General features: G+C 39.9%; 2 protein-coding genes and 1 long non-coding RNA gene across 7 annotated transcripts; 2 read left to right on the top strand and 1 right to left on the bottom strand.

Moving 5' to 3' along the window:
* Window positions 1-340: 340 nt before the first annotated feature.
* On the bottom strand, window positions 341-17,406 carry supt6h (SPT6 homolog, histone chaperone and transcription elongation factor). 4 transcript variants are annotated; one of them, XM_026183165.2, is made up of 37 exons: window positions 17,276-17,406; window positions 15,819-15,929; window positions 15,566-15,736; window positions 13,545-13,618; window positions 13,256-13,433; window positions 13,075-13,156; window positions 12,606-12,861; window positions 12,414-12,515; window positions 11,640-11,753; window positions 11,445-11,534; window positions 11,164-11,306; window positions 10,915-11,060; window positions 10,722-10,829; window positions 10,355-10,635; window positions 10,107-10,261; window positions 9,120-9,315; window positions 8,776-8,915; window positions 8,540-8,657; window positions 8,369-8,445; window positions 8,125-8,260; window positions 7,841-7,978; window positions 6,751-6,918; window positions 6,536-6,663; window positions 6,188-6,395; window positions 5,781-5,928; window positions 5,471-5,613; window positions 5,225-5,365; window positions 4,856-5,051; window positions 4,582-4,727; window positions 4,298-4,390; window positions 4,111-4,224; window positions 3,864-3,988; window positions 3,584-3,696; window positions 3,412-3,489; window positions 3,137-3,312; window positions 2,383-2,642; window positions 341-2,096 (listed from the first exon to the last, which is right to left on the bottom strand). In XM_026183165.2, exons 2-37 carry the CDS (start codon window positions 15,916-15,918, stop codon window positions 1,904-1,906), a joined length of 5,235 nt encoding a protein of 1,744 aa, XP_026038950.1. In that variant the 5' UTR covers window positions 15,919-15,929; window positions 17,276-17,406; the 3' UTR covers window positions 341-1,903. The 4 variants fall into 4 exon arrangements, with proteins under 4 accessions (XP_026038950.1, XP_026038947.1, XP_080163276.1 ...); XM_026183162.2 differs by having other exon boundaries at window positions 15,566-15,739; XM_080307150.1 differs by having other exon boundaries at window positions 17,272-17,393.
* Window positions 17,283-25,674, top strand: sdf2 (stromal cell-derived factor 2). Of its 2 annotated transcripts, none has more exons than XM_026183174.2 (3): window positions 17,283-17,406; window positions 21,078-21,274; window positions 24,252-25,674. In XM_026183174.2, exons 1-3 carry the CDS (start codon window positions 17,388-17,390, stop codon window positions 24,549-24,551), a joined length of 516 nt encoding a protein of 171 aa, XP_026038959.1. In that variant the 5' UTR covers window positions 17,283-17,387; the 3' UTR covers window positions 24,552-25,674. The 2 variants fall into 2 exon arrangements, with proteins under 2 accessions (XP_026038959.1, XP_026038958.1); XM_026183173.2 differs by lacking the exon at window positions 17,283-17,406 and adding an exon at window positions 19,190-19,449.
* LOC145431411 (uncharacterized) lies at window positions 17,834-18,636 on the top strand. The gene is made up of 3 exons (XR_013911718.1): window positions 17,834-18,113; window positions 18,199-18,316; window positions 18,448-18,636. It is a non-coding gene; the product is annotated as an uncharacterized LOC145431411 (long non-coding RNA).
* Window positions 25,675-27,336: the final 1,662 nt, after the last annotated feature.

Genomic DNA, 27,336 nt, shown 5'->3' on the forward strand with positions numbered 1-27,336 from the left:
ATTGTTTGCAGGAATGGGAAAAAGCAGCAAGCTCAATCTGCTTCCACTGAATTTCGTCAGTAAGCCAGACAGCAAGAACGTGGGTGTGTCTTGGATATATTGTTTTAACTCATATTATACAGATTCTTTAGGTATTGAAATCTTTCCCACACCTCCACAGTGTTGTAAATAATATAAAAGAGGCTAAATTAAATTGTTATCATCACATCTCTAACTATAAACCAAGGTAAAATTACATTCTCTATCCTATTGTTGACTCCAAGGTTGGACGTAAGCTGCCAGTAAGGAAATAAAAACAGACAAACGTGCCCATCATATCATCAAGAATAAGACACGAAGCTTCATATGAACACTTTTATTAAAGGGATCACAGGTAGAAAAAGCCATCAGCAGTGCTGGAGACCAGCTACTGCCGACAACCAATCACAGCCTCGCTGAGACACATGTGAGATCTCCACCTGGCAAGAAATGTAAAACCCAGAGCATTTACTCCAAAACCATAATTAAAAAGATTATGCATATTATGGGACCATGTTGCTTCGCACACAGCAAAATTAAACACACCTCTGAATACCAGTGCTGCCTGTTTGTACTCTGGCACAAACAGCAAGAGTAAAACTGAATCCATGAATCAGGAGAGAACCAGGGTGGCCATAAACTGTCATGCAGTTCAGAACATTACACAGAGTTCAGGAATATAAGCAGTGGGAAGTCAGTCTGATAGTATATTCGGTTGATAGTGTTAGAAAAACTTTAGCTCATCCACTGGAATATTGGAAATTTTGAAGGCTGTGATATCAGTGAGAAAAGAGATACTGACTCAGACAGAATTACAGCAGCAGCACGTGGCGATCACATCTTTTAAGATGGCAAACATCATAAACCAGTATTCACTGAACTGCACACATTTAACATACACGAAATTCAGATCTGGGTAAACTTTAAAATCAACATCTGACAGACTAATGAAAGTTTCGTCAACAATCTGCCAGTCAGAGAGCAGGTACTAAAAACAACAGTTTTAAACTGAAGACAACTTCTGCATATTGAAACACAAGAAGTCATCAAAAACACCCTGTTTTCAGTGTGGCACTTCATTAATGACCACACAGAACAGGCCACTTAAATTTCAGCAATACATTAGAGGCTATCTACAGGAGCCAATCACACGGTGTCAGCTGATCATATCACAGCGTGTGGTGGAGACAATAATCTGTAACTCATGCCTGACAGAGGCTGGCGTTATAAATCCTGTCACCGGGTGTGTCTGCTCAGTAACATGTGTGTTTGCTTTGACAGATGTGAAGATTGAAGTCTTAAGATTCAAACAAGAAAAAAAAAAAGTCTTTATTCGTTCTGACGCATTCATACAAATATTCAATTTCCTCATTGGCTTGGCAAAGAGCTCTTTTGGCAACTGCTCATAAAACTCCGCCAAACATGACCAGGTTGTTGTTCCCCATCTGTCAGACCTATTTCCTCGATCAAACTAAAACCAATGGCAATGTCAGTGTAGGTCCATATCCTATACGTAACTGCTTCCACATACTTCAAGTGTTTTTTCTCCTTTATTTATGTCATTCTACTGACATTTTGAATGATGTATACAGTGTTATTCTGACTGTACAAAATACTATGCAGCCATAGCATGAGGTGGCTGGAGGTGAGGTTATGAAACATTTGATGGGTCGACGGGAAGACGAGATATGGGCTGGGTGACACCAGAGTGAAAACTGCTGCTACAATATCATGAGGTGAAGGGGAAAACATGAAGAGTCAAGGTGAAGATGGGGCTGATGGGATGTTGGGGAGAGAAAGGGTAATGGGTTATCTGGATGAAGAAGCAGTACAAAGGGACAAAGTTGGGTGTGTGGGGGGGTACAGCAACGCCCCCCTTTGTCCCCTATCGGTCCATTTCATCCAGCAGGGGTGTGGCGTCTCCAGTGATTGACATGGGTGTGCTCTCGATCATAGGGCTGGGTGACGGTCGTGGCGTCATCCTCTGAGATTTCTTTCTGCCCTCTGCTTCCTTTTCCTTCAGCCACTGCTCGGCCATCTTGCCCCAGTCTACTGCGGTGGAGCTGCTGCTGCTTGGCCTGCAGTAACAGAGGACAGAGGGAGATGGCTTTATTGGACAGCATATGAAAGGAAACCCAACCGAACATTGGGAGGCTGTTTAGATTTAATATAATTCTTACTACAGGTTTAGCACCGCCTTGTGGCAGAAAACTGCAACATGAACATAAATTGTTGCCTGGCAGAGTGACAAACTTCAAAACAGACATTTCACTTTTAAGAGTTGGAGGTGAGGGAAAAATCTGAACTGCAGATGAAGTCTTAGCACAAATAACTAAGACTGAAGGACTGCCATTTTGTACTTACTTTGGCTGCTGTTGTGGCGTCCGTCCTCGGGATGAGGTGGAAGATGACGGTGTGCCCGATGAGTGGCCGTGGTGACTGCTGTGATGGCCGTGATGTGACATGTGGCTTCCATGTGGGTGGGCGTGGGCATGAGAATGTGAAGACTGAGGGGTGGAGCCTGGGTATTGCGGTGTGCCCAAAGCTTGCTGGCTCGGTGTGGTATACGAGTAGCTGGGCGTCATCATGGGTGTCGCCATAGGTTGCTGAGGTGTGGCAAACACCTGCAGGAAATGAAGTACACATCGATTGTGAAATGAGTCGAGGTAAAACCACATTCAGTCGGCTTTAATGCTGCCAAAAAACTTTTGGGTTCCAATTTCCTTCAGTGATGGGGACCCAAAGGTAGACAATGTCACCAATTCATTCTGATCATGTCAACAAACATGCTAATGTTTTGGTCTTGTGGCCATCATCAGAAATAGTCTGATAGATAATATTTAATGTGGCAAAAACCTTAGGAACTCAATTATTAATAATTAGACAAAGGGTCAATCTTATCTTGTAATTCAGGTTTCCAATAGTGTCCGGGACAGGTCACCATATCAGCTAATGATCCGTTTTCCAAACTGCACCATCGCAAGCTGGTATTTACCATTTCCACAGAACCCAATTTATCTCTAGTGGACACCGTGCACAACTCCCAACAGTCTGTTGGGAGTAATCACAATCCCCAAAACATCCTCTTCTCTTTTAAAAACAAGAAAGCTGTCCTCACATGATAGGCAGACGAACTCCCTCCACCTCCTGTGCTGCCACCGTAGCCGTACTGGCTGGAGCCCCACTGTGCAGGTGTGGTGTTGGGGTTCTGACCCTGGCCCGTGACTGCGGCGATGGCATTGAACATCTGAGATGTCATGTTGCGTGGGAGGGCGTTGACAGCTCGTGTCAAGTCTAGTGAGAAAGGAGGGAATACAGCAGAAAACTGTAAAATTAATAGAGCCTAAATTGAAAATCTAGATTAATAAATTGGGGGAAGACTGCGGGGCTCACCTGCAATGTTAATATTGGCTGGGGTAGCGTTCAGGGAGGCAGGCGTCCTTGTTCGGCTGCTGTTACTGGGAGTGATGCCTTGAATGAAGGAGAAAATGTTTAAACAATCACCTATAATGTATTTTAGGAGCTGTGATACATTTTATAATGTATAGTTATAGCACTTTCATACCTGGCACAGGGTCCTGAAAATGGTCCTTAAACCACCGGAAAAGCCCATTCACCGTAGGAAAAATCTGTGAACGGTAGCGGAATCCATCTGGGGTAATAGTCACATACTCAATCCTATGGAGAGGATAAAAAATAAAGCATTTCACATGAAGGACAACCTTCCTGTTAATCAACCAGAAACCTTTCAACAAATAAATAAAGAAATGTATATTTGTACCACATTTATACATCCGACTTCACATTTTCTTTCATGAAAGTAGGAAACAAACATTTCCACATACCGTGGTTTTGCACGTGGTTGGTAGCCCAGGATGAATTTTCCTGGTAGATCTTTGCATGCTGAAATAAAGTAAGGGATGAAGGTGGGCTTCTCCCTCTTTGTCCGCATCAGCAACTCTTCCATTTTCTGACAGATAAAGAACAAGATGAGCAAGATAAGATGTGCAAGCCAAGACAAAACAAACAAACAGCTCACAACTCAATTATAAGAACAATGTCACAAAAAAAAAAAAACCTCAATATACATACCTCCCTGCTTCCCCTGTTGCACTCCTGGAAGTACTTATGCCCCAGCATATCCCGGGCAAATGACGCCATTGGCTGAATGTACCGAGCAGTAATTTCATCCAGATCTTCAAACTCCTGCAGTGAATCAAAAAAACTCTGTAAGCAACACTTCAACAACCCCCCCCCACCCCCAACAAAACCAGCTTACCTCATTGTTGATCCACAGAGTGTGCCCTAAGCTGAAAGCATTCTCTTTGCCTTCTTCTCTCACATCAACATGCTGGTAGATGCCATCAGCCACCTATAAAACATTATATTTAGTCAGAGTGGAGCATTTGGTACCAAAGAAATCATTTAAGTCTTTGTCGCATCTTACTGCCAGGTCTTGCTTAAAATGCTTGGACACAGCATTTTAAGCAAGAAGCATTTTATTACATTTGTTATTTTCAATCAACCAAAGTTTTAACCCTTCTGCAGTGCTCGTTTTCTTACCTTCCAGGTGACTGTGAGGTGGTTTTCTCCCTTGCTACTGGGCCTAATAATTAAGTCACCCTGATCCAGGGTCTCCATCATCTTCTCTGCCTGGTTGAAACTGATGTTGTGGAAGTTGGGGTGGGCAATCACACGCTTTATATATGCTAAAAAGCCAAAGACAAATGGTATAAGAATTAATTATGTTAAAGTCCACACTACTAAGATTTTAAAAAATGCAGTGCTGTCTGCAACTTCAACAACCAAATATGTTTTGTATACTTCATATACTCACGTGTTCGCTGTTGTTTCTTTTTGAACTCCTCCTCCAGCTTTTGGTCTTCAGACTCTGTGTCAAAGTCATAGTAGCTGTCCTTAGGGAGCTTCCATTCGTTGGCCTTGTCCATTAGATCAGAGGTGCGACACGTGAGGTCAACGCTGAATTTCTCAATGTCGATTTTCATGATTCGACAGTGAACTGTCATGCCCACCTAAAGTAGAAGGAGGGAAAATCTGTTAACACACCAACCAAGGCTGAAGGATGAAAAATAGAAAGTAGTAATAATACAGCTCTATCAGGACTGGGCAGTGTAAGTGGACAAACAGGAAAACAATTGCAGGTGAGATCAACCAAATAAAGGGGGCACAACAAAAAATGCCTCACCTTGACCCTCTCCTCAGGGTGTTTGACCACTTTGTCACTGAGAAACTTGGTGGGAATGAAACCCTGAACACCATTATCTAATCTGGACCGTACTCCAATGGCCTGACCTGGACATGACCCACTGTCAAAGTGGTTCCACACCTGAAGCACCACACACAATCAAAATTATAAACATGATCGTCATGGCATATCTGTAACACAAAGTTCACTCAGAAAAAGAAATAAAGAAAACTCGATGTGTGGTACCTCGCTCAGTTCAGGGAAATTGTCCTGCTGGCAGAAGGGGCACTGCCAAAGGCCTGTAGCATCATTACGGATGGCCTGGTCATAGCTCTCTCCCTGAGGGCGCCGGTGAGCGATGCCAGTTACTACACTAGTGATCAGCTTACCTGAAAGAAAGATATGAAAAACCTTAATCATAGGCTAAATTATGAATTACACATTTCTACCATGGCAGACAATTGACCAGCATCACTCCATTGAACAAGTGAATGAGATTCTTATTGATGAACTGAGCTTAATTCGAGGCATCATATCTTAATGTAGTGTATATTACCGATATAAAAGGTCTCTGGAGTCTCCTTGGTGAGCATGTTGAAAACCTCCTCAGTGTTAGGGACTCTGTACGCAACTCGTAAGTCTTTATACCTACAGCTCAGCTCGGCACGGATGTCATACAGAGTAATTCCTTTGTTTCCGTAACCCTGCAGGCACATAACACAGTAGGATGACAGGTTTAAAAATATTGTGACCAGACTCCTGAATCCAATGGTGGTAGAAGATAGAACTCTCCCTTTTCTGAATAAAAAGGTAAAATGGACACATGAAAGACAAATAAAAAGAAATGCTTGTTTTTCTTGTTTTTTCTTTTTTTGGAGTGTTGGTTCCTCTTAGGCGTATTTTTCTTTGGCAGGATAAAGTATGATACTAAATTAGTCAAAGGTACAACACACAGACACTGACCTGTCTCTCAAGCTCTTCAGCAAATGCATCCAAGTCCAGGTCTTTGAGACGTTCGGGATTTTCCAAGATCTCCTCCAGAGCTCCGGCTGGATTGGCATCTTCTGCCGACTCATCATACTCGAGCGCGTCTACAGCCATCTTGCGAGCCCACTCGTATGTCTCAGGGTGGACACGAGAGCCATCCAGGACCTCAATGTAGGAGTCCGTACTGCCAGGAGAGTTTGAGAGAATGAAAAACCGAGGCTGATTTAAAATAATTCACAGAAGCATAATAGACTCAAACATGTGCACATCCAGCCCTTTGAGAAATATCGAAATGGTCTGAAAATTTCAAGACGAAGTTCCAACCTGTCCCCAAGCGAAGCCGTGTCAATTTTGATGAAACCAGCACAGTTGATAAAAACCTTGGGTCCCATGTGACACATTGTGACGAGCTGTGTTCTGTTTTCCAAACGAGTATTGTTCTGCTTCAGAATCTACACAAAATAAAATCACAGTGGTTAATAATGTTATCAATGATATCTTGCACATACGCTTTACATATCAGCAGCAGAAATGTATACCTTGAGAAGATGTGAACCCTTCCTTGGTCCCAAACCACACACATACTGAACAAGGCTCTGAGTATGAGGGTGTGCGATGGCTCTGTTCACATCTACTCCAACCTCATTAACACGGTTGATGAACTCACAGTAAAGAGCATCGAGCAAATCCTCCTTCACCACATGTTCCTAAGACGGACAAGAGAGGACAAACTACTTTTTACATATGCACTGTATGTAGCTGCTGAAAAAAAACAGCAAGTCATGCTATGATTGAAGCTGGCCTACGATTGATGAATTCACATTGACTAATACACGATTACAAGACAGAGATCGAGAAGTGTCTGTCCTGCTTACCCTGTACATTTCTAAGTTTAAAAATTCTTTTTACTAATACTGACATTACAGTGGGACACCGTAAAAACAATTTCACTACAATGGAAAAGGCTTGCATATGAGTTGAGTGTAGAGTTGATAATGAAACTGACATAAATCTAATTTATTATAATTTGTTCCTACAAATGATGCGTTTGACTAGGCTGAAAACTTGACTGAGAGGTTTCTACAGTTTAACTTTGCAGGACAAGCTTTGATTGCAGTAACAGGTGTATATGATGCTACAGAAGAAAACAAAGTAGACAAACATAGCAGTAAAAATCTCATGTTACCCACAAGAGAAAATGAGTAATGGTATCTTTGTAGTGAAGCAGCAGCTGGTATAAAACACCTTGTGATACCTAAAAATGCTAAGACAATACTGAGCAAAAAAATACAGGGAATATAAAAAAAATTGATTTCAAAAAGCTCTCTTTGAAAGTACATATTAAAATAAATGGCTTAAGTTTTGCATCCAAAAATGACAACGTTCACAAGGTTAATCTGCCCCTCTCCAGACACACATCCATGCAATACTCAAAGTCCCAGACTTTTACGAGCATGTCTGGAGTCAAAGCAGCAACTGCTGTTGTTATGCATTTCACCAGCAACCCTGTGAAACTCAAAAATCCCCTCTTTCTAACATTACAGTAAAAGCATTTTGAATTTGGATGATTCTTTTTGATTTACCCTGTATATACTAGCCAATCAAAAATCAATGTCTTCATTCACTCACCTGCAGTGGGTGTAGTTTGAGGCAGAGAATATCCTCATCAGTGCTGCAGACCTGAGCATACTCCACCAGCGGATCCTGGATCTTCCTGGCTATTGAAACAGCCTGTCGCAGCAACGGAGGATAATCCCTAAAATCAGCCTGCAGACAGAAAGCAACAGGATCACAAGAAATAATGAGAGCTAACACAGGGTTGAAATTGAACACGCTTGCCGGTTGACTAACAAACAATTAAACCACAGACATCTTTGTGTAATTCTATTGTAGGTGACATAACAAATATGTACCTCAGACTTCTTGCTGTTCATGTACAGCGTGGCCAGTTCATTGTCAACAAGTTCCACTCCTACAGCAGGCAGAGAGGACTCCTGCTCAAGCTCGCCGATAGTTCTCTTGATGTCCTCCATTATCATTTGGGCATCTCTGTAAACACGTTCACGTTTTTAACATTTCTGCTCTACATTGTGAATGCTGTTAAAAATGTGTACAAGCATACATTTAGAAAAAACAGGAGGTAATCTGGTGATTTACCGGTTTTCTCCAGCAACAGCTACTACATGAGGTTTCTTGCCTGACAGAAACCTCTTGAGATTTTCAATGTCACTGGCCTGATTAGACACAATTTAAACAAAGACTTTTAAGTGACTTGTTTTCAACAAAAAACCATTACAGAGGTGCTACAGCTGTGTTTTCTGCTTCTACCTTCTTCTCTCTCTCATCCTCCCTGAAGGCGTTCCTTCTCTTCATGAAGTAGGGTAGACGAAGAAAATCCATCACCTCTCCTTCCCCGTTGATCAGAGCACAGAATACTGGAGTATCTCTGCCAGAGTAAAGTTTATATACACGAAAATCTTACTACTTTTTTTCGTATATGCTATACTTAAATGTCTGTGCTTTGCTGAACGCACCAACAACTCAAGCTACTGATATATACACACCTGCTGGGCGCATAGGCTACACCAAGCACTCTGATGCCTTTTCCCTGATTCTCATCCATCAGATCATCATCTTCCTCAACCTGCTGATCTGGCCTGTACGGAGCCACTTTCAGCCAGTTATACAGTCGGCGACAGCAGGACTTCAATGATAAATGGGGGGGGGGGGGGGGGGGATAAATCATAATTAGTTTTCAGATTAAAAAACACAAATAGATTTTATATCTACGACATCACAAACGTAGTCCAGCTTCTCAGACTGTGCGCTTTTGATTGTCTGTGCAAGACTGATAGGGAATAATAGCACAAATGGAAGAACAGATCACATCAATGTGATAGAAAATTACCCTGATAATGCTCTCTTTGGCCTCAGCAATCAGTTTGCTCTTAAGCTCCTTGGCCATCTGAGGGTAGAGGAACTGATTGAGAGCTCTTTCTATGGCTAAAGTTCGCTGCCTGTTCCACTCCTGCACCTGGTGACTGAACTCGTCCCTGTAGTAGAACTGTTTGATCTCGTCAAAGTACGTCTGGTCCCCTGCATACCTGTGGAGAAGCACAGAAAAAATGTAAAAAACGTGGACAAAGGGCAGAGTGTCTTAATATTTCCATTAATAATTCAAAAGCCTAATTTTTTCCTGACAAGGATGAGAGAAAAAAAAAAGAAAAAAAAAAGAACACGCTAAAGCCAGAAACTCAAGAAATTAGACTCAACGGGTTTATCCTACTTTACTACTCTTTTATTGCGACATCCAAGCAAGGTTTCTATGCAGGCGCTAAAAATGGGACAACCGTTAGTCACATCAGAGCCTGTGTTTGGTGTCCAAAGGCCAAGGAATGTTCATTAATTACAAAACTGATAGGATTCATAAGAACTCAGGATGTTTTATGATGATGCTTTTTTATGATTCTCCTCAAATGGTGAAATAAATCTAAACATTAATGAGCTTAAAAGATTAGCTTAAAAGATTAGCTTAATCATCAAGTCTAAAACAAAAAACACATATACAGTTACTCTTTCTTAAAGAACTATTTGACACCATTGATAAAATTAGTTAAGAAACAAACAGTATTTTAAATGCAAAGGTGCCAGAGACTTTTGACCACGCTATACTGCACACATGTTTAATTTTCCCAGTGGGATTAATGTTAATAGGGGTTCTGCCTTGTGCTTAGTGGTTGAACTTTACACCAAACAGTTGTCATTAAACTACAAATATTTTTAAAAAAATTGCGTTTAAAGCACATTCCTATGCGTTTCAGCTTCTTGCAGCTAAGCACACCAGAATACTCTAAAGATTTTGATTAATATGCACTAAAAATGTCACTCTATTTACCCTTTAACTCCTATAAGGTCTATGCAGATATCAATGGTAAGTAGCCCCTCATCCTCTGCAAGGCACATCTTCAAGAACTGATCCCCATTCAGTTCTTTTACAGGCTTGTTCTTAAGATACTTGAAAGAGTAGGCAAAGTGAGCTTCGTCTACCTCCTACAGGGAGAAAGAAAGGCAGGGTTAGAAAGAGCATGGTTTATATGTCTTTTTTTTTTTTTTTAAACCCAATTCTTATGAATAGCTGTGTACCTTTTTGCCCTTTTTTGTAGGTTTGATGTTAACCTTGGCTCTCTCCTGAAACGTCTGTCGGAGAACATGTCTGACCAGAGGTTCCCGAGCAATCTGCATGGCTACCATATACCTAGTTCCCTCCAGCACTGCCTCTGGAGTAGAGAACTGACTGCAAACGTAATCTTTGGCCAGCTCTACGGGCTCAGCAGGGAACTGCTCTGTCTCGTGACGTTGGTAACTGTCCCTCAGATTTTCTCCAAATTGCTCTGGAGTTAAACCAAACTTTTTAGCCAAGCCATCTGCAGAGAGAAAGAAAGCAGAAAAGAGTTAGTAATCCTCCTTAACCACTGAGATTACATTTTCCAAAGCAGAAAGGGAGACTAACCAAGTCCCACGCTCTGGCAGATGCTGTACATATCCCTACGGGATGCCAACTTGAGATCAGGTCCTTTCTGCTCTTCTTCTTCTTCTACCTCTAATTCCTCCTCATCTCCTAAAGAAAGAGCCATGGTGATTTATTTATTTATTTATTTTAAATATATAGCTATCCATTATTTAGTGAACCACGTTTTTCTTACCATCCTCTGACACTTCTTTGATCTTCTTGAGCCTCTTCTTGTTGGCTTTGGCAGCGTTCTGCATCTTGGGGATGTCTCGTCCGTAGTAGAGCAAAAAGTGATTGTAGACATCACCCAGCTCTTCAAGAGTCTGTACATCCTTCAGCCTTGAATAAGGACAAAGCAGAATTTCAGAGGGGAAATTAAATAAACGATTACTTTTCTAGCCTACGTTTCACCAGTAGGCTCAGTAGTGCTATAAAGTCATACCTCTCCATGTCAGTAGTGTCCAGAGGACGAATACCATCGGCCAAAGGTTTGTCAGGGTCAGCAGAGATCTGCTCAAACTGATAAGATTGCATCTTCTGAAACAGACGGGTCAGGTTCTGCTTCCGGGTCTTTAGCTGAGTCCACTGGTGAGTGGAAGAGGAAAATATTAAAATAGAAACCAGAAAACTTTGCTGTTTTTTTAATGCAGCTACTGGAAGCAATGTAAACGATTACTGATGGATTAGTCTGTATCCATTTCTTATTTGACAACGCAATTATACCTTCTCATCCCACTGCCACACTTTCCACAGGTCATTGATGTTGAGCTCTGGTTCAACATATTCTTTTCTGTAGAAAGCTATAAAAGGAACCTGGGGAAAAAGATACAAGAACTCTTTACAGTGTCCCATATTTTACTCATATTAAAATAACACTGACAAGCTCGTATCTTGAAAGGAATATGCAGCTCACTCTACCTCAAATTGTTGATTCCTCATGAAGTTAAGGGCCTCTTTGATCTTGGCAATTGTGCTGGGACCTTTTCTGCTGAAGTTTGTGGTTGTACCCCTGTCTAGGTAATCTGTGCTCTCCTGTTAAAGGCATAAAAAATATTTCAGTGAGGCTTCAGGAAATTATGCATCTCTCATCTGAGTTCCTGTATAAAATATCTGCTGTTTTTTCCTCGTCTCTTAAGGACATGACTTTCAAACATTGTTAATCTGCTATAGACAGTTCTTCTGTCCTTCAGAACAAAAGGAACAAATGCCACAGCATGCTAAAATTTGCCAGATTTTCAGCAATAAACTCTTTGGAAATCACCTTGGTGCAAAGATACTATTTTATGGCTGTTACATTGTGAGATTCAGCAAGAGAAATGAGAAAATATTATGTGTGTGCAACAGTCTTCTAGTAACAAAATGCTAGAAAATACTATTTAAAATTGGCTCTTTGCCAAGTTGTCTATTGTGTGTAGAATACCGGTTCACTCCTTGAGTTACGAGCCTTTTTATGCTTGAATGATTCATAGTTCAGTGTTAATTAGCTTAAACAAAAAAAACATTCCTGAAACTGCTAAGGTACAAGGGCTGGACTGAAAATGAGTGAAAAAGTAGTCAATGCCCAAAGAAAGGCTTTGAAAGATCTTCAGGAAACCTGGAGAACTATTGCACAAGACAAATCTAAAGAAATGAGGAGTGGCTCAAGACTTTTGCACAGTACTGTATGTATGCCATGGGGCATGAAGCCTCTACCTGCATGGAGATTGTAAGAGTGGAAAACCCATGTCTGAAGATCCATTCTGCTTCCTCTTCCAGCTCATCATCCTCAGCAGGTTTGACAGGAATAGCTCGCAGCTACAAGCCAAAAAACGAACAGTCATGAAAGCAGCCTCAGGTTCGCGGAGAATAAGTACGTTTACAATAAATTAACCCCAAAACACACACCTGGAACCGCTCAGGCATGTCTGTGGAGCGGATCTCATTGTCCTGGTCAGTCATGTGACTACTTTCGAGCTCACTTGGCTCGTAGATCTCAAAAATGCTTTTCCTCCCCAGCCTCCTCTTAGTTTGCTTCTTGGGTCGGTCCCAGCCCTCTTCATCTTGATCCTCTTCCTCCTCCTCACCCTGGTCATATGCATCAGCATCAAAGTCAGCAAAGTCAAAGTCGCCACCGAAAATCTCCTGAGCTTCCTGGAGCGCACTGTGGAGACACAGAGAGAGAGCTTGTGACTTTTTATTTTGTGTTTAGTTTGATTAAATATTTCACACTAATTGACACTTGAGACAAAATAACTGAATGCAAAGGAAATAATAGAAAAGTGCATTACCCTGCACTGAATTATATATATATATATTTTTTTTTTATTAAGGAATAAATCACCCAAAGATCTTCAGCATAAACTCCAACACTCACGCATCAGTGTATCCTGAGAACTTCTTGCCCCTCTTTTTGGTGATGGGCTGGCCATCATCATCCACAATGAAGTCATCGATATCTGTGGAAGTATAACACAAACTTACAACCCCACAGCCCAATCCAATAGAACATCTCAAATAAAATGTGTTACTTTCTCATTATTTTTTAAGACTCCAACCTGATTCTTCATCCTCTCCTTCTTCATCATCATCAGGCTGTTGCATAGGTTCATCAACAGCCTCGCCTTCCTCCAGCTCCCCTTCACCATCCGGATAAAATATCTCATCTGCGATCAAGTCCTTCTCGTCATCATCTTCATCATCATCCAGTGTTTTTACACGGTCATATTTCTTCTTCTGTGATTCAAGACAAGTCAGTTCAGGTGGATTCAACTCTTTCAAGTGTACAAAAGTGACTTGAAATTGTTAGATGTAAGGGTAAAAATAAAAATGTAGACAGGAACTTACCCTCCTTTTTACTTTGACACCCAAGTTTTCCTCAATTAGGTCAAGGTCGTCATCATCCAGGTAGTCATCGTAGCCTGCAAAGGTGAAAAGTCTTAAACAGAGGAAACAACTTCAAGCTACCACTGCCAAAGCATGTCTATTCCAGTGTTTAAATACAAGACTGGAAATATTTTTTAATGTAGATATAAAGATTTACTTGACACATTAACACCAGAGTCACTGAAAATCCCATTTTGTCACTTCCTATAAGAACGGCAAATAACTCATCTGTGTTAGACCTTTACTTTCTTTAAAAATGGACAACATGAATGTTAACTGTAAAGCACACCAGCAGAGAACTAGCATTGCATCAAACATCACCCGCCTGGGTAAACACTGGGATGCATCTGGATCCACAACATATGGAGCTAAATGTGAAAGATGCAACATGTGGCCAACAGATGCCTGGAATCTGTTTAAGGTCAGCTCTCATTATTTAGAAACATATTTTCCCCCGACTTTAAATTCTACTGTGCAAAAAGAAAGGCCATAACACTGAAAACTGCAACTACAGTATAAGAAAACAGTCATAAATTTCAATCTATTGCCTCATTAACTATATCTGTATTATATTAGAAATACACTACTGGCTGAGGTACCTGTAAAAATGACAATATGAGGCTATTTTTCAGTTAAGATGTGACAGAATATACTTTGTTTATCCTATATTTGTAAATAAAATGTACTTTTCTGCCAGAGCAGGCATCAGAATTTCAGAGATTTAATATTATGCTAAGAACATAATTGAAAATGTTATATCTTAAAATCTATCAGTGCTCCTTGCTCAACCACCTAAGTAAAAGGTACCGCTTTTCCAAAATTACTAACCTCATTTAACATTTTTCTACTACTTAATTTTTGCAGTAACCTTTAATATATTGGCATATTTAATGTCAACTTCTCAAGGAACCGAGCCAAATGATCACAATTAATCAAGCAATGTGTTTATACAGACTACATTTGGTCTCAGAAAGAAAGAAAGAAATACAAAAAAGCATTTATAATAGGGCAGGAGTGTCAACTCATTACCGTAGAAAAGATATAGTCAAATGTTTTCACTTTTGAGGCCTTACTGCACCTATAACTCAAATCAGCATATCATTTGTTCTGATGTTGGTACTCTAGATTAACCTGCTAATGAAGCCATAATATTGGGTAAATTTGTGTATTTGTGATAAGAAAAACAAACTTTAAAACTCTGTTGTGGGCAAAGTCACTAAACCTTTGATTCTTTACTTTCCTTCTCATTTCTTCGTATTCTGCTAAAAAACCACTGGCCTGAACGTTAAGACTCCACTAAACATACCATGTGGTGGCTGGCAAACAACACCATAGGATAAAAACGACATCACACCTGCTGTTGCAAGTAACCATTTCTAATGGTCATGCACCCCTCGATTTTTGTAACCTGATGCATAGTGCTGCCGCTGCTGGGTTGGGGACACATTGTCACACCCGATCGTGTCAGGTTTGCAATTTTTTAATGATGTATCAATACAGAAGCTGAGAGTTGTTGCAACTGCTTAAAAAGACAGATTTTCTGGAAAAAAAGGCACTGCCTTTAATTCTCCTTTACATGGTCTCCTGAATAATAGGTGTTGCCTGAGTGGCACCACCTATTATTCAGGAGAATACTGCAGCTGCTACCAGCGCTATAATGGCGAACATAGATGGATAAATGGATTTGATTGTGTCATGACCTTCTCAGCAGAGTGCAGAGTGACCAAAGCGGTGGGTATACTGTGGCCTTATGGTTCTCCTTCAATGCATTACTTATAGGATTCAAAATTGCTGCTTAGTAGGGTACCAACATGGCTGCAAGACTCAAGTAACCAAGATCATCTTCCACTCACTAATATGGTGTGATATGGCATAATAATGGGGCATGAGTGTTTTCACTCTATTGACTGGACAGGTTAAATAGATATATGTAATTAATCACACAGGTTTAACAATTTTTTAAAAACACCAGGTGAACTTACTGCGCTTTTTTTTATGTCGACGCCTCACTTCCTCCTCTGAATCACTCCCTCCGCCACTTCCACTTTTTTCTGCTTCTTCCTCCTCTTCTACCTCGTCTCCATCATCAATGAAGCCACGTAAATTCCCTTTCTCATCCTGGTCTTCTGGGTTATCGTCTTCTTCCTCTTCATCTGCTGAGAAATGACAGATGAGGGGTCCACATGCCATACAACTTCAACACACATTCCCAAATTTAAAGAAATCAGATCTTACCATCTTCTTCCAAAAATCTCTGGTTCTTCTTAGGTTTTAAGTCCTTCTCCTCAAACTCCTCCTCTGACTCTTCTGCCTCACTTTCAATAAAGTCCGACATGACTGCTATTCCTGAGAAAGGGGTTAAAATGCTATTAATAAAAATGTCATCAATCAGGCAATATTGGGTTCTCCCAAAATTCTCCTGACAAAAGCCAAATACACACAAATCTTACACTATACTGGATAACATTGTGCTAGAATAAGAAATGTAATCCTTAATATAAAGATTGCTTAATGTCCCTTTAAACTATTACTTTTTTTTACATATCTCAATGTATTACCAAAGATGTTATAATGTCTCCTGTATTACATATAGATTATTTATCAGGTTATTACTGATTATTAATGACTTTGTGATTAACATGATAACAATTTGATAGTAATGTATAATAGTGCTGTGCAGGAATTTTGATTCTTTACTTTCCTTCTCATTTCTTCGTATTCTGCTAAAAAAGTGTTGCATTCTACTGAGACAATTTTTGATGATGCTTTGGCATCCTGATCCATCCTGATGCATTTCTCATATCCTGTGTCAGGTGTTTGATGATTTTTCTTCTTATTTCTTGAGGACATGTCTTCCAGATATTGTTTATCTGCTGTAGATAGTTTCCCTCAACTATTTATGAATATACTACACACCATGCTGAGCTATGTAAAGTATAAAGAAATGAGGGTTTAGCTTCAGACTTTCACAATAAAGCGAAAGATTACATCTGAAAACGATGCCTTTTGAGAGCTTCATAAAACATATGTGTGTAATGTTGAGAAACAACGCCTAACGTTAACAGCAACAAAAGGGTATATTTTAGTCAGCCCTTTGAATGATTTTATTCTCTAGCACTGTTATAATGCCAGAAAGACTTAACAAGCGGGCTTTAACAATGACTTCACCTAGTCATGTCGCAATGCGTACACACACACATACAAAACACTGGCCGTGATTACCGTACAAACAGCATACTTGCTTTAAATATAACGGTAGTGTGAGTTATCCGGGTGAAATCTTCAAGTTAAAGGAGTAAAAGGTTGTTGTATAAACATTTTTTGTTAATAAAGGTAGCTAAAGCTAACGTCTTCGCTAGCAACGAACGAGGCTAAACGACAATTAGCAATGCTAATAAACTAGAAAGGAACGTTGCTGCTAGTACAACGGTGGCACGTTGTTGCTTTGAAACGTGTTGGCAATAAAAGGCTGCTGTACCTAAAGTAAATTCACCATTACATAAATTAACCAAGGCCTCCAAACCAACTTCGCAGTTTAACGTTGGCTAGTTAACGCTTTAGCATGTCGATATGTTAGCCTGGCATTAGCTGGGAAGACAACAACAGCCATCAGCATTAGTACTAACTACTTGAAAAAGAAGACATCGCAGTGAAGACATAGCATATAATCACGCTAAAAGAAACTTACTTACACGTATCAGTGGGGTAGCGTACTCCGAATATATTAACGGTAACAACTGACTTGTATTGTATGTTATATTTCGAAGCTTGCACTTGTAAAAATGGCCGAGAACGAGCGGCGTGATGACAATTCCGGGATGCGGTAAGTGAACTTCCAACCTCTTCCGTTGCAAGGTTTTTATTTTTTTATTTTTCTTTATTAGTAATATAAACATACAAACAAAATGCACCATATATTACAGATTCAGAGAATAGACATTTCTTACATATTAGCAACTTTCATACATAGTGAAAATAAAATATAAAGATGGGGTCACATAATTTAGCAAATTATTAACTCACTAAATCAAAATCTTCCATAAAGGAAACAAAAAAAGCAGCCTTTTTCTTTTTAACTAAAGTCAAAGATTTAACCAACAGGTTTAAGTCGTTTTTCCAGTAAGCTAGTGTTGGTTTAGTCTTAAATTCCGTTGCAAGGTAGTGATGTGACGTTCTTCGAGGCTTCGAAGCGTGATGTCACGGGGGCGGGCGTGGAAAGGATTTTGGCCGGGGCTTCATTTATGGGAGGAGCTGAAAATGATGACGTCCGAAGCCTCGCTGCCCGGCTGTACCACGTGACTGGTTCATGAAGTGGTTCGAACTTTGCCGCGAGCTATGACAGATATAAACCCCTCAGACTTCATTCAAAATGTGGGTGTTTGATGGAGAGTTGCGGTTAGTGAGAGTTTGGAGACAGTTTGGAGGTTTATGAGAGTGAGGAGAGAAAGTCAGGAGAGAATGGAGCCAGCTAAGAAGAGGAGGATGTCCTCCCTTGTGTGGGAACATTTTGATTTTATTTCTCCCAACAAGGTATGTAAATTTCTACATAAGATGTATTTTCATAATACTGATGGTGCAATACAATTTATGTTAAGCGGCTTTACTTTTGTACAAGGTGAAGTGTTTGCTATGTGCCAGGGAGCTGGGATATAACAACAACACCTCATCCATGCTTAGGCACTACAGAGCTTTGCATGAGAATAAGGGGAACACCGATTGTGGAGCAAGACCAGGTGAGCCATCAAATGCCATGATAATATAGCATGCAGTAATGTTACTAAATAATATAACAATATTATACAGCTGTTATAAGTTACGTGTGTGATATTTATATTTGTGCTTTGTCTTTATTGTCTTTCCTCAGGAGAACAATCTCAAATAGATGAAGACCTGGTTAGCATGGTGATTGAGGACTCCCAGCCATTTAGCATTGTGGAGGACAAAGGATTTAAAAGACTTGTTAAATCATTAAATCCTAGCTATGTTCTCCCCAGTAAAAAGGTCATAAAAGCAGTGAAAATGTTGTTTTTACAGAATAAAATGTGAACAGGCAGGACTGTGTAGCTGTCCATACCTCAACGTTACAAAAGCACAACTACTGTCCACACCCCCAACCACACCTCACCTCACAGTAAATGATCATTTCCATTTTAAGCATTTCCAAATAATCATTTTCCATAGTGCCAGTATAAATATACACAGTATACTGCCATCACTACAATATACATGTTTTACACACTCCTTTTGTTGTTGACATTTACAGGCTGTGTGCAAAAGGCCACACTCTTCTAATATTTTTACGTCCAGTAGATGTCCTACTAGAGCAAATGAAGCTTCAAGAAGCTTTGCGCTCATGAAGCTTCATCTGCCCATCACTACCCTGCGGTTTACCTCGATTCTATACACACATAAACAACTAAAATAACACCATGCCATATGACAACCTTTACTATCGTTAAGGTATTTTTTCTAGTATAAATATCATTTAAGATGCCAAACAGTACGCTTAAATAACCCCAAAACCAAATAAGACCGCGCAGATGCCGTTCCGAGCCGCTAGAGGCGCTGTCTCCTGAGCTCAACACTGGCTTACTGTACGTTTTTAATGACGTAGCGAAAAATAAGGCAAATCTCTGAGAAGGATCAGCGGCTGGATGTGCTTGGCTTTTAAACAAAGAAGGAATGGGTAAATTAAACTGTGAAAGTATGCCACGCTTTGTACAGGCCATTTTGTTGTTGTTTTCCTGTGTGTTTGGACTCTCCCTTGGCACGGAACTGAGCTTTGTGACCTGCGGATCAGTCATTAAACTGTTGAATTTAAAGCACAACGTGAGACTACACTCGCACGACGTACGCTACGGGTCCGGTAAGTTTGCTGTCAAAACTAATCTTTTCATTCATAAACACTCGTGTTTTTCAGCTAACAATAACTACAGTTATTTTCCTTCGTAACTAAGTTTGCATTGTTGGATAAAAATACAATTCAGACTTTTTAATTTTCATCCATTAACTGTGTCAGTGTGAGTTTGTCATAATGTTCAACTTAACTCCATCATGTTTGCAGTTAAATGTGACACGTTTTAGGAGGTCAGCTCAGTTTCTAAGGTTTGCTGGTGAGACAAATAAAAACGTTTATGTGCACAACCACAGTTAGAACACAGTTACGACTGTTTCTGTTTCTTTGTGGTCTTTTATTGACAGACAGAAGAAGCGAAGGTGAAATCACATCTCCAACACAAAATGCAGCCCCTCTAAGTCAGCAGCATAAACTGTGTTTACACTGGTTCTTTCCATCTGTACTAGCTGACAGAGCAAGAACCCAGGGTGGTGTTAAATATGTGCAAGTACTAGTCAGCGATAGAGGTTTAGAGGTATCAGTTATAACAACCCCATAAACTCTGAGTACAGATGCAAATGACACCTGTACACAGTAAAATACTATCATGATATGTTTCCAAGAAGATGGATGGTATCATGATACAACAATAATCAATAAGCTGGTGCCCTTGCAATGAGAATCAGCGCCTCTGAGTCTGAGGCCTTGATCCTCAGCTGGTAAAGGTTGGAAGGCACACTCCTGGTCAGGAAGTGGAGATGTTCAAGTATCTTGGGGTCTTGTTTATGAGTGATGGGGGGAGATTGCTGGAGATTGGCGCCCATGGTACCAGTCCATTGTAATGAAGTGAGAGCTGAGTGTAAAAGCGAACCTGTTGATTTACCAGTGAATCTTCACCCCTACCCTCACCAGCAGCCATGAGCTCTGGGTAGGGGTCGTCACAGCAGATCATCTGCCACCATGTCACTCTTTTTTCCTCTGTAAGAAACTCTGCATGTCCTCAGCCTTGTCTCTCTAACTTTGTCTCTAAACTGCATGACCTCACGTCTCCCTCTAATATATAAATTTCTAATCCTGTCCATTCTGGTCACTCCCAACAAAAATCAAAGCATCTTCTACTCTGCCACCTCTAGCTCAGCACCCTGTGTTTTTGTCAGTGTTACTGTCTTCAAACCATACATCACACCAGGTCTCACTGCCATCTTGTAAACCTTTCCTTCTCACACCTTCTGTCACAAATCACCCCTGATATTCGTGACGTTTCATTCCTTTTGTCTCCAGTGAATACCTCCACCTCTACTGTTTCCTATTAGAGTACCTGCATGTTTTAATCCTAATATCAGCATTTGGCACTGGTGTATGCAATAATGCGTCACAAAAGGAAATAACAAGAAATGTTACTGTATACTCAGAAAACTCTAGGTATAACATTGTTTCACCGCACTGACTTGTAGTTGCACACCAGCATATGGAATTGTTGTTTGCCAAAAACTGACCAATAAAGCAAACCTAACCTTCATCACATACACAAAATTCATAAGTTATGCAGAGGACTGGTTTTAAATAACAATCTTCTATTCTAGATGAAATTTTATTTTTTTATTTGAACTGTCTCTAATATCTTTAACAATCCTCTGCTGACTGTGTCTCTGAGGCAGGTAGTGGACAGCAGTCTGTAACAGGGGTTTCTGCAGTAGAAGACAGCAACAGCTATTGGAGTGTTCGCGGGACCAGTGATGCCTTGTGCCACAGAGGTACCCCAGTTAAGTGTGGGCAGACGATTCGCCTCACTCATGTCAACACAGGACGTAACCTGCATAGCCACTACTTCGCCTCCCCGCTGTCATCTAACCAGGTGGGTGGTGGGAGAAGTACAAGGGAAAAGCTGAGAGCTTTGGGGCTATGTGTGGGATTTACCAGGTTTCTCTTTGCAAAAATTGGGGAAGGATGTCAGTGTGTAGAAGATGGACTTTATTTTTTTTTCTTCTTAATCAAAAAAGCTGATAATAAATTTAGGAATTAGGAAGATTAGGAAAAACACTGAAGCGATAAACAGCTGTAACATTTATTAATGTGTAGTCTTGTGTAAACACACACACACAGACACACAAAAACAGGGTGCCTGCCTTTCACTTTTATTCAAAACTAAACCAACATTTTTGCAGTGAACCTGAGTTGACAGCAGCTTTTATACTTAACAAACTCTCTGGGAAAACAGCCTCGGGTCAGCGTAAAACTCCCAAATCCTGAGAAAGTGTGAGAACACTGTCTGACCAAAGTGTCAGAGGGTTGGAAGACGCGTACCTTAGGAAAACAGAAATTTTAGTTTATATTTCTTTACATTTAATATCTGAGATATTAAAATATAATAAAAAGAAGTGCAATTACAACTGTACATCATATTTTTTCTACATGATAAAGAAATGCTGAAATTGTAATAATTGGGTGTAACAATATATAACCTCCACACACTGTCCAGCTTATCATCATTTTTTATTGACTTACAACATTTCAGTCTGTGTGACCTTCATCATGTACAAAAAAAAACAGTTTCCTGGCTAGACATCTCACACTGCATACTATCAATCAGGTAATGAATGAGTCCACTCGAAACTTCAACACAATCTTCAAAAAGCCAAATAACATTTAACATCACCACCTGATCCGAAAACTGGACCATCCATGTCTCCTGTTCTGAAATTGTCACTTAAATTCATAAATTACCTCAATTATAAAACCAGTTTACAACAAATATTCATACTTTGGACAAATCAGTGATGTATATTTTTAAAAAAATACCAACATCCCAATATTAACAAATCACATCTCAAAACAAATCTAATTTTAAAAAAAATTATGAAGAAACTACATTGAGTACAAGTTCTGCAAATTCTTTTCTCTTCAATAATAAATCCCCAGGGTGGTGGCAATGCTCAATGCCACAAAATTGTCAAAAGATGCTATATCATGTTACATATTATTAAAATGGGCTGCTATCGCATAATACTTATGAAAGTGGCAAATCGCATTTGCCACTTTCATAAATTTGTAATCACACTTATAGTCTGACAATATTTACCGGTAGGTGGATGAAAAAAACTATGTGGTTTTACTAGTATGGCACTGGGAACAGTTTCCACACCTATAATTTCCATTTGTATGGGGACTCAGAAGGATCTGGCATGGCTGATCGTATCACGTGTTTTTGGCCAATAAATATCTGGGTGTGTTAGATCATTTTGAGTGATCGAAAAATTAGTGGAAAAGCTTGCTTTGTGAGTTACAAGACTGATTCATCCAGATCGATTCTGATTGAAAGATTAGTTTATCCGGTCAATAGCCAATAATAAACATTCCTATAATAATTTTTAAGCTTTTAGTACAACTGTATATCAATGTGAAATTAGCACAATAGTAAATAATTTCATTTACATAGACAACTATGACTGCATAATATACACTTTATATTGTCAGGAGCTCTCATCCACTCATGAAGCCCAGTAATTTGGTATGAGCGGTACTAGTACACCATGAGATAAGACACCAGATAAAAAAAAAATGGTATACATGGCGTTGTGATCTATTAACTGATAAATATTAAAATCTGTGAAGGTTGTTTAACACAGTCAACAGCTATATTTACGCAGCTGGGAAACTGCAAAGGACAGAATAAGGATTTTTGAAAAATCTAAAAATTATAAAAAAAAAAGGAAACCATCACTTTCTTTCTCAGGCCTAGAAACTGTTTGGTGACCCCTGGCAACCACAACCAGCAATGCCTCGTGCCATCAGGGTACCCCGTTTAAGTCTGGGCAGATTTGCCTCAGTCATGTCAAAAGATGAGTGATTTGCACATCTGGATTTTTCATATATAAAATCCAAACATGTAAATTAGATTCAGACAGTATCCCACACTGCACAAGTCCCAGGGGCAGCCCCATTCACACAGGGGCAGCCACAGTCACACAGGTCTAGAAACCACTTGGAAACCCCTGACAAGTTGCTAGGAAAAAAGCTGTATTCCCCGACGCTAACCACAAACGAATAAATTTTTTTAATTTCAGTTGGTCTAGTGTTTGCTGGAGGTTGCAAGGATTTTGGTTTGCCAGGGTACTCCCCAACTGACTTCTAGGTCTGTGTGACCGAGGCTTTAGATGCAGTAAAGAGCAGGACATTGGTCAGATATGGACAGGCGATTGCATCTACAACAGATTTGTTCTCACTCCAGTAAATACCCCTGAAAAAACAGACCGAAGCTGGTTAAGCTTCTGAATAGGATGTGATGTGCACATTCAAGCATCCATGCATGTATCTTCTAAACCATTTATCAGAGTCAGCGTGTGATTAACCCCCTTTGTTTTCATTTGGATTTGGAGGGAAATGAGCCTATTGGGTCAAAGGGGTGGGGTCATATAGGGTGGATGTATCCTGCAGGTTAAGGAATTTTACAGAATTGTGATTTAATAATTTTGTTTGGTTTAGGTGAGAGGTGGCACCTTCAGAGTTTACAGGATGCATAATGATCTAATGCTGGCTGTCAATTTTGAAGACAGTTCTATGGGCTCAGTCTAATATTACATAGATTAGGGGGCTGCCAGGTAAAAGATTGTTGTCTAATCTGACTGATCTAGATATTTTCATTCCCACACACAGCTCAGTAATGTCTAGTAAAGTTTAGTCTGCCGTGCATGCATAAAAACATCAGGAGGTTATTTTGTTTAAAAATGTCTAAACATTGTAGGGTTTCAAAGAGCTTCCACAAAAGAAAGCACCTCATCTTCTTCTTTATTCTGTTTTCACTAGTCCTCTGATCTCTCTCTCATTTTTCACAGGAGGTGAGCGCATTTGGCGAAAACGGAGAAGGAGACCACCTCGATGAGTGGACGGTTCAGTGCGGGGGATCCGTATGGAAGCGGGAGGAGGCCATCCGCTTCCGTCACAGGGCCACTGATGCACTGCTGTCTGTGACGGGGGAGCAGTATGGACGACCGATCCACGGTCAGACAGAAGTTCATGCTATGTCAAGCCCCAGCCAGCACAGTCTGTGGAAAGCCATGGAGGGTATCTTCATGAAGCCCAGTGAGAGCCCAGGAGGCAGTCGAGACTACAGTCACCCACACACAGAGTTCTAAACTTCACTTTTCTTTCTCTGCTTCTGTCTTTTTCTATTTTCCTCTCTACCTATTTCTGTCTCTAATTATATCTGTTCCAGCAGTCCCTTCCCTTCACCAGAACATACTTTGGAAACAATGCAAGAAACTCATAGATCCAGCAGCTAAGCAGCTACACTCAGACTTAATCTGTGAATGGCACTATAATTTGACTTAAAAGGTACAAGAAGACATTGAGTATTGAACGTACTGTTTTATTGTATGCCAACACTAATGTTTTTTTTCTTTTGCATTTTGTAACAAGTATGTCAAACAAGAAGTTGTCCTGTTAGCTTTAATTTATTGTTAAACTATAACACAGAAGACACTGCAGGTTTTCCACATAAAAAAATAAATAAAAGTCGTCCTGTGTTTAGTTGATCTAAAAAGAAATTGTTACAGTTGTGCCTTTATGCTAAAAACATTGTAATTGTTTACATAGTGGAGTCTTTATTGTATTTTATGGTATCTTATACCATGTTTTACACAAGTGACAGCGAAGCATTATTAATACAGAAAATGATTCCCCCCCTTTAAGTCAGTGTTGCATATGATTTACCCCACACTGATAACGCATAAGAAAATAAACAGTTTTTTCTGTGGATATTTGTTCATGTTAACGGGGACCTATACTCCATATTTTTCAGAATTTAAAGTCCAATATAATCTTTATCTTTATTTATTCTGTCCTCTTCCTTGGTGCAGACCCTCACTTCTCAGACAGTATCTCCCTTACCCCTCCCTTCGAGCCAGCTTTCACAAACAGTAGGTCTGCACAACAAGTGGGCAGGGATCTGTGCTTATTGTCTGGACTGAATGTCTGTATAAACATGTAAAGGAAAAAATCTGTTAAATAGACTGTAATTTTGACCACATTTAATATGAGCAGAACCCACCATCATATGTGAATGACAGAAAGTTTGGAGAAAATAGGTCCCCTTTAATGCACTGAATGCTGTTTATTATCTTTGTTTGCTCAGAAGTGTAGAGGGAAAGTAATGTTTGACATTCATGCTGCCTGTGCATTTATATGTGCTCCAGAGGTTCAAAGGAAAAATGAATCTGCAGTGAATACCTCATATTAAAGAGTTTTTTTTAATGCAAATCATTGTCAGTGTGACTTCTTTGTTCCATTTCTTACATTATACCTTAAAGCAAACTGGAATTAACTTATGAAGTCCAACCCGTTAATTTCACCCACAATGATAACAGAGTGAAGGATTTGCAGCTAAGCCGGGCTGTTAATATCTATCTGGACCATTACACTAAGCATAATGCCTTGTTTGTCCACCTAATGGCATCTTTGGTTCATTATTTGGCGGTTAATGGAGTTCGGGTGCATCTGCTATGAGGCTGTTCTCACTAGAGTTTGACCTATGCTCCCTAATTATCATGATTTAGTGTTAGCGTTGATGCCAGCATTGCTCCACTGGAATCCTCCGTCTGACACGAGCTGACAAACGTGTTAGTTCCCCTCTAGACATTACAGACTGCATCACGCCAAATCGAGTTTTAAGAAGCAGTTTGTCTGTAACACCCACTAAGATTAATGGCCTCAGAGCATTTGTATGAAGGTGATGTCATACTGGGCTTTCACTCTGGGATGTTGCTGTATGTGGGGAATGAGAGGAGCTCAGAGCCAACCATGCTGTCATTCTATTTTTAAGCCTGATATTTAGAAATGACACTGCAACGATGATAGCAAGTGACAAAGCAACAACCTGAGCTTTAAATTATAAACACTAAGTGAAAGCACTGCTGCTTACAAACTTACTTTGAGCCAAAAATTATATGTATAAAAAAAGTACACTCACTTTCAGTTCTAAGGTTTTATGTGTCTGAACATAATAAAAATACACACAAACATCTTGAACATTTAACGTGCAGGCTGAAGCCTGTGAAGGCTGAAATATAGCTCCTCTGTTTTATTTCTCTGAGTGTTGCACGGTGTGACCTTGGAGGGAATTTGCTGGGGCACCCACGTCTTGGAAAATTGGCAGTTGTCTTGAATGTTTTCCAATTGTTTTCCACTTCAGTAATCTTTCTCACTGTCGTATGATGGACTTCAAATTGTTTGGAATTGCCCTTATAGGTAACCCTTCCCAGATTGACAGGCAGAAACAATTGCTTCTTCAAGATCACTGCCAACACCTTTCCTTCTTGGCATTGTGTTCACAAACACAGGAATCTTCCTGACTGGCCCCAAACTTCTGCTGTTACAGAAGTTCTCACACTTGAACTGATGTTAAGTTTGACCGTTCTGTGCTGCTTTAATTCTTGTAAGTTGTTTCAAACTCTCTTGCACATCTTTCAAAATAAACCACAGTTACTATAGTTTTTCTATCAAAACAAAATTTTATTGCATAAACATATATGGATATAACTTTTTTTTTAAATCTTTTTTTAGATTAAACAGATTAAACTCGTTATTTGCATTTTTAAATATCCATTCAGTTGGTAACTATTGCTGTTTTCTTTCTCCTTTTCTAAGCAGCATGCCAAGGTTGTTTTACATATCTGTGTTAGGATTTGTCTTTACACAATCTACAACTGGTAAAAACATGTTTTGGTAAAAACAAATCTTAAAAGCAACTTTCAAAAACATGAAAATCATGAATTGATCCTGTCCTGATACAGATGTACAGTATAACAATGTAAACATCAAAAGTGTCGATAAAAGGTCTTGTTTCCCTTACATAGCCATGCAAGGATGTCTGAATGGCACAATTATCGGAGAATTGTTAAGATAAAGCGCTCTATGCTGGTT

This window comes from Astatotilapia calliptera, chromosome 10 (assembly GCF_964374335.1).
Source record: "Astatotilapia calliptera chromosome 10, fAstCal68.1, whole genome shotgun sequence".
NCBI lineage: Eukaryota > Metazoa > Chordata > Actinopteri > Cichliformes > Cichlidae > Astatotilapia > Astatotilapia calliptera.